This window comes from Pundamilia nyererei, unplaced genomic scaffold (assembly GCF_000239375.1).
Source record: "Pundamilia nyererei isolate P.nyererei 1_Seehausen unplaced genomic scaffold, PunNye1.0 scaffold00286, whole genome shotgun sequence".
Classification (NCBI taxonomy): Eukaryota; Metazoa; Chordata; class Actinopteri; order Cichliformes; family Cichlidae; genus Pundamilia; species Pundamilia nyererei.
In genome coordinates, this window is record NW_005187687.1 from 287,961 (window position 1) to 300,082 (window position 12,122).

The 12,122-nt window shown below is 38.0% G+C and overlaps 1 protein-coding gene across 5 annotated transcripts in view; it reads right to left on the bottom strand.

The window, feature by feature from the left end:
- Window positions 1-8,966: 8,966 nt before the first annotated feature.
- Window positions 8,967-12,122, bottom strand: part of stard13a (StAR related lipid transfer domain containing 13a) — a 50,645-nt gene continuing 47,489 nt past the window's right edge. For all 5 annotated transcript variants that reach the window (XM_005750757.2, XM_005750761.2, XM_005750759.2 and 2 more), the window contains 3 exons: window positions 11,561-11,778; window positions 10,929-11,105; window positions 8,967-10,846 (listed from right to left, as the gene is read on the bottom strand). In XM_005750757.2, the coding sequence (XP_005750814.1) occupies window positions 10,729-10,846; window positions 10,929-11,105; window positions 11,561-11,778 (513 nt within the window). In that variant the 3' untranslated portion in view covers window positions 8,967-10,728. The remainder of the gene's footprint in view (window positions 10,847-10,928; window positions 11,106-11,560; window positions 11,779-12,122) is intronic.

Here is a 12,122-nt window from a genome sequence, read left to right on the forward strand (position 1 = left end):
ACACACACACACACACACACACACACACACACACACACACACAGATATACAACTACAATAGCAAGCTCTCTTTCTTTCTCTCTCACACACACGCGCACACACTTCTCTTTGTTTTCAGACAAAGGCTTGCTTTTTCAGCTTTGTCATGATTCCACAAAAGACTTCTTTGGGAGAAAGAGAGGTCTTAACCGGGATCTGGCTGACGATTGGGTAAAAGCATTAACATTGTTCCCCTCTTTCGTTCTTTCTCTCAGTCTCTCTCCCCCTCATCTGTCCTCCACCTCATGCCTTTCCTTCCCTCACCTCCAGCAGAGCTGCAGTACTTGCAGGCGGGCAGTTATTATCCTCTCTGTTCCGGTGTACCTTTGTAGAGATGTGTGGAGGTAGTGCCAGCGTCCTGTGTGGGCTGATGATCAGAGAGCTCGAGCTTCAGAGGGGACTGGGACTCAGTGAAGATCAGGCAGAGCGAGTGCAGAAGAGGTGATGTCTGTCAGGGAAGGTTTGATCAGCACATACAGGAGACAATACATGAATGAATGTTAGGGATGATTCTTAGATTGATAATAGTTGCAGCTAGATTTGGTTTGACAGGAAACTACTATCAGCTGTTTGTCTTTAAAATAAGTGATTATATAATAAATTGCATCAATATGATTGTATTTGGTCCCCCTTTACAAGCTGGCTTTCTGTAATTTGAAGAATAGAAGAGTAATGACAGAGTGGTGGTGTGGGGATTGGTGTGCGAAGAAAGAATAGGATAACTTTCCTTTGTTTTTTGTTTTTTTGGGGGGGTTTTTGTTTTGTTTTGTTTTTTGTTTTGTTGTTGTTTTGTTGTTGTTTGTTTTTTAAACTATTTATTTATGTAGTAATTCTTAAGTTCTGTTATTGAAGTTTAAAATGAAATAAATAAAAATTGTTGATGACAAAAAATAAGTGATTATTTATACAAAGTTGCATGAAAGTAATGCCACATTTTCAGTTTTTACTGGCTGTATGAGCCACTGCTTGTTATCTGTTCTATATGTAAAGGACTCTAAAGTCCACTTGGGCAAAAAATGAAAGAGAAAAATAAAATAGAGTAAATAAAAAACTTTGCAAAAAAAAATATATTTTTTAAATAAATTTTCAAAACAAAAAAATTGAAAAATTAATTAAATATAAATGAAAAATAAGTTAGAAAATGAAATGAAATGAAAGTGTTTATTGTCATGTGTCACAAGGGGAAAAGGCATTTCTCTGTGCAATGAAATTCTTTGTTTGCTGTCCACCCCCATATATACAATAGAAATAGAACATATAAATACAAATAGTACAAGTAAATAAATGAAGACAGAAAGAGAGACAAAATATGGAGATTCGAAACAGAGTTGTGTGCAAAAGAGCTATAGCTTAATATGCTGGCTTAATATGTAGAATGACCTGATGTGCTAAACAATTATTATTACTGTCAAAAATAGGTCAGCTGTTCAAGAATCTGATGGCACAAACGTCCAAATGCCACTTCCTGTTTGTCAGGAGAAGCCACTCAAGCCACAGCACCACCAGTCACAAGATACAATCCATGTCAGGCAACATTCAGATAGACCAAGTCTCATTAATTAATAAGGTTTCCCAACGTCCTTCACCACTTTGTCTTTTAGCTTACTTGAGACGACAACAGTCCTTCCTTCTTTTTTCAGTAGTTATGTTTTTAAAATGTATTTTCTGATAAAACTGCTTTCAATGGTAGGGTATCAGAAGGAGTCGCATAAGACAGGGAACTCCACGTTTGCTTTAGCAGAGTTTTACACCAGATGTTCTTCCTGACACAACCTTAAAAGGGATTTGTGTCTCCAGGTGAATACGAACCAGAAACCTTTCACTTGCCAAGCAATCGTGGTTACCACTACACCATGGAGTCACTATATCACTTTTCGAGGGGTCATATTAATTACATTTTATTACATATCAAATGTTAGATGATGAAGATATTTATATGCAATACTAAATAAGAGATGCACAGGCAAACGCCCCCTTTTGCAAGTTTAGTGTATTTACAGATAAAGCTGAGACCTCTGCTGCATACTTCTGGACAAACTATAAGAAATTGGAAACTTCAGGCAGCTTATAATGATGCTGAGATGGTTCAGTAGCTGCTGAATTCAGTACATATAAGGCCGCATTAAAAAATTTCATGTATTGATTAATCAGACAGGATCAGTGCTTCTGTAAATTAAGTTCACGTGAGTATAAGATTTAGTGACATGCATTATCGATCCAGGCTGTGCAGACAGTTCAGCGATCTTTCTGTAGATAAATGATTTTTGTGTTTTTATTTGGTTCTCTTTTCATGTTTTATTTTATGCAATCTTCCTGTTCTATTCAGATCATTGAGTCTATATTAAAGATTGAGTCAGTGTTCAAAATTGAATTACTTAGATGTTACTTTTGTCTGTTCTGCTTCTCTGTCTCTGTCTCTGCTATTAGGAGAATTGAAAAGCAGACTTGCTGATGTGCACAGGAATGACCTCAGACAGTGACATAGTTACAGGTAATAACTTCCTGTTTCCATAGACATAGACAGATATGAGTCACTATCAAGATAGCCTTGCACATTTCCGTTTTAGTACATGTCCATAAATGTGTGTGCCTGTGCGTGTGTGTAAAGGAGACCATGACAGAGGTGGGAAATGGGGAAAAAAACACTGATTGCAGAGGTGGCACAACCCTGCAACTCTGAGATTTTCACTTAGATTTCTGTGAATCGGCCAACTATCTTTTTCTCCCACGTGAAGGAAAAATGTTCACAAGCATTACAAACTTTCCTCTTCTGATTTAAAAAAAGTTGTTTTATTTTTTTTTTGAAATGCTTGAATAAGCAGTACTACAATGATAATCGTGAAAGATTTCTTTACAAAAGTACAGTCATCTTTACACTGGTCCCCTCATAGTGCAATTACTGTCCATTTGTCATGCCTATTTTTCTAAAACTTATTGTGCACATGAAGGAATAGATCAATAGATTAAATCTAGGTGAAGGACATTTCTCCGCAATGCGAGGACCTTGAAACTAACAAAGCAGTTAGTGTGCAGTTATTTTTGATGTTATCAATAATACCTGTGCTTTTCCTGCTATAACAAATTATGTGCTATAAAATAAAGTCTGTAGGCTAAAATACATTCTGATATTAAATGAGATTTTCTGATCAGCTCCTTTACTTGGATACTCTGCAATCTTGAGGATAAATACTTTCAGAATTGAGAAGGTGATTCACAAAAGACACCACAGGGTAGCTTATCATAGGTTACCGGTAAGCATTTTTTAAAAAAAAAAATCACTTTTATATTGGGCTGAAGGAAAAAGCACACATAGAGGAAAAAGCCAGCCTGTTAAAATCTAATAACTAGACTATTGGTCATTGTATTGTTTCAAGGATTACATGCTCCTCTGTGGCTTAAGAAGATAAGACCATCTTTGCTCTTATGATTCCCTTCCATGCGCTGCCTGGATGAACTCATACGTGTGCAGTGTGATAATGTTTTAGCTCAAGAAAATTTTAAATACAAAGAATACCTAATGGAGAGTAACAAAATATTCCAATATCATATATTTTTAACTGTCAGCTATGGCATTATTTGTCATTTTCATGATCTATATGATGACAGGCCAGAATTTATGAAACCACTCACTTTCTTGTTTGCAAACTGGAAGTAGCTCTTTGGAAAAGTCTCTGGGTTCAAATACCTACTGGGACATGGAGCTCCTCAGCTATTGCTTGAGACAAAAAACTCTTCAATTTTTATAGAAAAGCTTAGGTACACAGATCATCAAAAACATTAAAAATGTATTCAACATTGCTTAACTCTTCATCATAGTCTTAAGAAGAATTTGTCAAAGGATTAAATTCAATAAAATTTCTTTTTTTAATCTCCTGCCAATTTACAGCCAATAGTTGTTTCAAGACCCTTTATATTATAAGATAAAGATCCTACAATATCAGAAAAATACAACAATCAAGCAACCTTCTATGAGCAAACACTTGGTGACAGTGGGAAGGAAAACCTCCCTTCTGACAGGAAGAAACAGGAAATGATGGGAAATGAAGAGAGCAAAGTGAGATGGGACGAAAGGCAAACTATGGGAGAGAGAGAGCCATAGTTTTATAGTTGCAAATTAGTAAATACAGCCATTGGTGGAAACACGCGAGGAGTGGAATAAGATGAGTGAAGAAGAAAGAGTCAGTGCATCATTGGAAGCCTTCCCAGCAGTTTGATCCTACAGCATTGTAACCAAGGGTTCGGAGTCATCATATCCAGCCTTAACTATAAGCTTTGTCAGAAAGGAAAGTTTTGAGTCTAATCTTAAAAGTAAATCCAAGCAGGGAGCTGGCTCCACAGAAGAGGGACATGAAAATGAAGGCTCTGCATGGCTCACATCCTCAGAACTTTAAAAAAAAAACTCCAGATCTCAAGATTTCCATAAAAATCAGGCTGAATTAATGGTGAAGCAGAACACCAGGATTTACTGTGGGATAATTAACTCTTAACCTAAAAGAATATTGAGTTTTTACTCCACGCTGGTGTGAGCTTTAGAGGCAGTGGGATATTGGGAATTGTACTTAAGAGCTTAACTTGTTGAACAGTGGGTTCACTTTTCTTAGTGACTGTACTGGAAATTAGGCAGATGGAAATATTTAAGAAAGCCAGATGTACTCCAGAAGTGAAAATCAGAGTTTCCAAAAGTTGATTCTGTTCATATGGACGTAGGGTTTTCAGTGGGAGAAACGCTCAAGATGAACAGAATCAACTTTTGGAGATTTACTTACCTGGATGATTGAGAATGCATCGAGACGAAAATCAGAGTTTCGATTATTTTGTGCAAACGGAGACAAAATTCTTATTGATCAGTGTTAACTGTGCGAGTTAGTTGTGTTCACAGGTTGTGCTGCACCAACAACCTTTTACTGGCAGCTTAGTGAAGGTCCAGCCTACAATTACCAATGCAATATAAAAACACTTTAAAGACATGCAGGCACGCCTCTGCATATAGCAAAAACTAGGCCTGGATTGCAGCTGCAAGTGTAGCAAAACCTGACTGTGCTGTGCACTTGGCACTGCTCTGATAACATTTCCCACAGACTGCTGCCATGCAGTAACACACATTTAACTACATTCTGCAGAAGATGTGACTCATTTTCTAAATTCAAAGATGTTCATTGTAAATGTCAGTGTTTTTAAGTTTAACTGTAAGTGTTTATCATTTATAATAGTGTATATATAGATGCTGCTTTTGAATGTAAACAGAGTTAATCATCTGTGGAGGGTCATATAACAGAGCAGTCATGCCAAAACTTTGCTTTTGGCTGTGCATAAATTTATGTGCAGATGCAGAAGAAAGTCAAACTTGTGTTGCCTTGCCTTTTTTGCTTTTGTGTGTATGAGAATATTCACTGAGGATTCTGGACACTTTCACATAAACCATAATCCCTCAAACGACCTTTACTTTATTCACAAGTAATGGCTGCCCCTGAGACAGATGCACAGTGGGACTAAATCTTGGAGAGGGTTTGACTTTTACAGTGTAACACCCATTAGACTTATTTTAATAACATACTAAGTTGCCAGAAACAGATGTTATTAATGACTGGATTTCTATTAGCTGTTCCTGTACCTGATTCCTGAAATTGCGCTTGCTTGGATGACTCGTACGGTTCTCTGAATGCGTAAATGGAGGGAAGCCATCATTTGAGCTATTAGTTGCACTTTCACTCCTATAACCACTCGAAATGTCAGCCATTACTCCAATGAAATGGAGCTCGATCAGGTGCCATTACAATTCAGCCAGATCATTCTGAACGTGGCCGGCTTGGTCATTCACTCAGATTTCACTCAGGCAACTTGGATAAAAGTGTGCTGCATAGCATTGGCTAAAATGTATATGTTATCTACTCTGCTTTGCTTTTCTGTGTAAGTCACAAAAACACTGATACTTCATTTGTACATTAGATGTATAGGTAAGCAACACGAATAGTTAATTTGGAAATGCAGAAAAAACACTTTCTCTTATGACACAATGCCTCCCTTGTATGTATTACTTACAGCACACTTTATTTCATTCACTTGTTTAAATGAAGCTTTAGTTGTATGGAACAATTTGAACATGTAATTGAGGATACTACACAGAACTGCCAACATGGTCTCATCAATGATTCATTTGTTGGATAATTTATTCATTAATGACCTTATCGTGGATGTCTGGAAAGAGACATTAGATTAGCCGGTCTCAGAGGACATGCATATGTTTTCATTGTCTGTCTGTCTTGCATTTTTCATAATGTGAACATGGTGCAGATAAGCAGCAACAAAGTTCTAAAAGTTCATCCCTGCAAACTGAGTTCTTCAGTGTGAAAAATATTTTATGACACCATTTCAGAGATTTGATTCAGTTCAATTCAGGTTTATTTATATAGCACCAAATCACAATAACAGTTGCCTCAAGGCTCAAGGCCCCTTATAAGGGAAGGTATAGATCCTCGCGGATTCTGGAGAACATCCCAACAATCAGATGGCTCCATATGAGCCAGCACCCTTACAACAGGATGAAACCTCCAGCAGAACCAGGGTCAGGAAGGTAGGAAGTAAACTGAGGTGATGTGGTACTATGAGGGCCTGATTATTCAAGACCTTGTATGTCAGGGGAAGAGGTTTAACCTCCTGGGACCTGGGGTCCACATATGTGGACATCACATTTTGGGTAATTTAGACCAAAATACTCAATTTTGCTCTACAAGGGCCTGATATCCACTTACGAGGACATTATACTGCTACTGTTTTATCAAAATTTTAAATGAATATCCTCATATGTGGCTCTCATCATTCTTAGAAACAAAAATTAGGTAAAAAAAAAATAAATCTTGTAATCCTTTGTTTGAAATTAAAAATGCATGCCGTGGAAGAGTTCAGGTCTTAGGAGGTTAAATTTGATTATGGATATAACAGGGAGCCCCTAATATGGAATAATCTCCTGTCAGTACTCTCTCTGCAGCATTTTGTATCAACTGACAGCTTTTCTGGGAACTTTTAGAAGAACATGATAATAATGAGTTAAAATAACCCAACCTAGAAATAACAAATGCATAAACAATTAGTTTTTCAGCATCCGTCTGAGACAGGATGCTTCTTTATAGATATTGTAAGAAAGCAGTCCTGCATATGTATTAAATATGCTTATATTGTATCATATCCTGGTCAAAAATGGCTCCAAGATTCCTCACAGTGCTGCTGGAGACCAAGTAATTGCCATCCAGAGAACATATCTGGTTTCTAAGATTTTTAGGCCCAAATATAGTGACCTCGATTTTATCTCATCTTTTGAAAATTATGGTACATCCAGGCCTTCTCCAGTCTTCTCATTACCTCAGTCTCTTCTATAACTGATTCATTTTTGTCACCTGACTTAATATGTAACTTCATATATAATATGACAGTTATATAAGAAAGAATGCATTACAACTGGCCAACTGCAGTCACTCTTGTATTTGTGACAGAGGCCAGAACACAAAGTGAGTAAAAGCAAAGAAGAAAAGCCCCAGTTGGTTTTGAAGTGTATCTATCACAAATACGTCTGTCAACAACTCTGGAACTCTATTATATATCGTCAAGTTTTCAAAAAGTCCTCAGAAGGATTCTGAGAAGAAAGTACAATAAAGCACATAAGGACTTGAATGTATTTAGACATCACAAAACAAATGCTGTTAAACTGAATACTGTGCATACTGGAACATGTTAGATAACTAAACTATATCAAGTCAATAAATAATGAACTGAATTTTAACAAAGACTTTTTAAGCACGAGCCTTTATTGATTTAGACTGATTGTTACTGTCTCAAACAGACACACATGACTAACAAAGTAGAAATGCAGAATGTGGAAAGATGACATGGGCAATTGCATTAAAAAGTAATTTGACATGATAAAATAAGCCTCCAGCTCACACTGCTTGTACTCCTGCTCGTCTTCTTCGGCCTCGCGATCTCCTCATGTTTAAAACCTCTGCAAATGAACACAAAGTAAATTTAAACATGACAAAACGGTGCCCTACATACCAGATTATTTAGAGTGATGGTGCAGCAGCTGGACTTCCTGTTCCCTCCAGAAGAGGTCCCCCCCCTCTCTAATCATTTTGCAGGGTCATCCTGTGTGAGAAAAATATTGATGCTGTTTTAAATCCCTCTGTATTTTTCTGCACATATTGAAGGCCATCATGTCACATCAGTTTTCTGTTACACAGACCATGGCTTCATTTATTGCTTAGACCTCTGCGGCTCCAAGAAAAAAACAAAAGAAAAAGGATTCATGGGAAAACTATTGATTCAGTAACATTTTTTTTTTCATAGTGTAATTTGCAACATGGTGTTTCTCATTTGTCAGCGCCCATGGAGTAGTGTAGCTGAAGCACACCCACAGCGCAGAGGATCATTGACATGCAGGGGATGTTACTGCATGCCCTACTTTCCTGATAAAACCACTGACATGTTAAATGAGGTAGAAGTTAAAGTAGTGTTTCTGTGTTGTCACAAGAATAACAGACAGGGGAGCTGAGGGGAGCAGCAGTCTGTGTTCAAACACCTTCGCTGCCCTCTGCGAGAGTCCCCATCTAACATGGCTAAGTAGGTAAATGTGATGGAGTATTGATCTGAGCATCGGAGTTTTAGTTCCCATCCATTAGTTGAAAGGACTCAAGGAGAGAAGAGTGAAAAAGTCCTCAGGGATGCCCCCCCTGATGCTGTGATGACTCTTCATTAACTCAGTTATCTAAAAATACTTTCCATGGCATACTTTCCAGATTCATTCAGACTCCTCAGGGGCAACAGCACCCCTCAGTGGACATAAGGATATATAACGCCTGCTATTCTTGAATTTACTGAATAATTTACACAAATCAGAGACAGAAAAACTGAAGATGACATTTCATTTTTGTTGACATTTGATATTTTTATTCTCACGTTCAGTAACCACGGTTCTGTTTTCTGTCACTTTATCAGAAATAGTCAAGCATAAATCAACCAGGCCTACCCAGCTAGGTTTGAAGCCTCATCACACACGGCTGAGGGTTCACGTCAAAGACTCTCACTCATTGTCTGTCTTATTATCGCTCACATACACACATCTAGACACACACGCGTCACACTGTTCCCCAGCGAAAGGCATCCGCGCGGGATTATGCCAGCACTGTAAAAATATTATAGCCTATCATAGTAACACCGTAGCAGCGCCGCCTACAGCTGAAACAATAAGAGCCACAAAGCTTTAGTCTGCTATTGCTTTAGTAGGATAATATATGGAAGGTTCACATTTCAGCATATATCAATATGATAGGAAGACCCTGAAAAACTATGGTGTTTGATCTGCTGGCACAGAAAGCATTGCAGATATTTACAGTACAGCCTGTACATATATTCAGAATGCAGATACACAGGCATCACCGTGCACACTCGCAAACATTTCAAACATGCTTCCCAGAAGCAGAGCAATGGTCACATGTCTTAGACATTGTATAATATGAGAGCAAAAAAAAAACAAAACAAGCAACAGTGACACAATATACAGAAAGGTAATGACAACAATAACTTTAAAATGGCATTTCATTTAGATAACACTGTAAATAGTGACAATAGAGAACAAAATAAACAGTAATCTCCACAAAATGTACGCTGAGCACGTTCACGGACCCGATGAGTGTTTTCCCTTTATGTGATTCAGATCCTTGTGAAAGTCATTTCACCTGAAACTAGTGCAGCTTTCACAACACAGTGCTGACACGTAACTATGTGCTGGTCTTGGTATTTTTAGAGCACAGATGTTTTCTTTGCATTTTTACAGTATGTGTAGTTTTTCATTTAATAACTACATGTGTATTAATTAATAAAGGAGCAAACCTGCATGTCATAGAGGTTTGCACGAGTGTATTATTAGTTTAGATTTGAAGATCATCACATACTATCAATGCTGTGTGATTTTTTTTATATAAATACTCTACAATGGAATCAGAACAGAAGTATTATCTATTTTCTATTAATAGAAAACATTGTGAAATGCTTTGATCAAATTTGTCATGTATATTTGTCAGGCAGGTCATGTAAAATTAGTTAAGATAATTAATATCTGTTGTATTTATATTCATATAATTTATATTATATGTTCTAATATAACTTATATTTAACTTCGGTGTACATTTCTGTTAGGTACTCTGTTACAGTAACCATGAAAGTGATCAGGTGAAGGTTAAACACTAACCCAACCACTGCAGCAGCATCGTCATGATCATACCTGCTGGTGCTGGCTTCCTTACCTCGTCACTGGAAGATTTGGAAGATTAAATCAGAGAAATACAATAATAAAATAATATGTAGTTTCTATAATCTACATGGATACATGAGACCTGGTGTCAAATCACTAAATTACTTTACTGGAAACAAACACTGAATCTGTGTTTTTTAAAGGCTTGGAAAATAATGATTTATGATAAAAATAAGTAGTGATATGTTGTTTAAAGACACCTGATAAAATGACACAAATACTCTTTCCTTCAATGTGTGTGTCTGTGTGTGGTACAGTAAAGCTTCCTATGCCTCAGCACCGTGAAAAGGCTGAAGTCCACTGCCTGGGCGATTATCCTCCTGGGTCACTGGTTCTCAGGCTCAGCTGCTTTGGCAGTGTGACCCAAGACAAAGCTTAATTTCTGGGGTTCAGAGCTTGGCCTCGGGGCTTGTCTGGTCAACGGGGAGAAAAGAAGAGCGGATCCTCTGGGCTTCGTTAACACATAGGTGACCAAATGCCTTGTTGTACCATTCTGGAGATCTTCCCCTGTAACAAGAAACACACTCATTAGCGACTGCAGACGAGGTTGAAACATAAGACTTTAAAAACCCTGGAGGTGCAACCACACCTGAGGTCCACTCTGGAGATATGGGTGAGTCTGGTCCTCCCCGTCCCACAGGGCTCTAAGAGGTACTGTGACTCCAGCACAACCCCCCTCACTGATCCTATCGGTGGGCTGTCTTCATGATCGACAGACACACTAACAAGCGCAGAGGAGCCTTTACAGAGGTCTGTACGCCATGATCTAAAGGACACAAGCAAGGAGTCAATTTGAGGTATTCTTTCTTATTAGGGCGTCAACTATCAATGGTTTATTTTCAGGAACAATTTCATGTAAATTCTCGGGCGATTAAATTTTTGAAACAGGCAATCAAAATGTTCATATTATTAAATAATAAATGTCTCGTCTTGCCAAGAATAAAAGCTGCAAACTGTCACATATGAAGAACCTGCCCCCATTACATTTGTAGGAGTTGGAGAACATATCAATTTTCTTTCCAACAACTAATCAGCCGCTTGTCACAGCTCTTCTTTTTACACAGTGTGGTATTTTAAAAATTCTCCTGTATGTAAAGCCCTGTTTAAACAGACATACTGTTGCTCTTTCTGATTAATCTTTTCATTCAACACGTCAGTCTTTATGTGAGGGAGAACACCGATTGCAAAAAGAAAAGGCAAACGAAATTTAGTTTCCCTGACCTTAGTACCACATATTCACAGGTGGGTTGAGGTGGCATGTTGCAGCAGGAGTACAGGTACACGTCCGTCTGTTTGTCCAGCGTCTCCAGAATCTTCTCCTGCTGTAATTCAGTCTCCCACAGCGGGCGTTCTCTCAGCAGCCGATGCAGCACCTCAGCGGGAGCTGCCGACACCTCGACACACACTCTCCACCTCCTCAGAGGGTTACCGTCTCCTACCTTAGAGAGAAACACATTGGAAGAGCGAAATATTATGTAAAGGTGTATCTCAAGGGCAATACTAGAAACTTTATAGATTTGATTTTCCTAGACCAGACTAAGTGGTTAGATGTAGATGTAATCAGTACATGTTTCTGATAATCTGCTTGCGCAGACATGAATAAGAACAATATTTTTCTGATTTCCACTTCAAGCCCAAGTCACAGAGGTCAAGAGACTAGTCAGAAACCCCCGGGCAACGTTCTGTTGCTAAAGAAAAATATGCATTTTCTAATTAGTTGGCAAGTGGCTGCTGGCTGTAGCTAGGTTTAAATCACATGCAAATATAGAGATGGTCAAAAAGA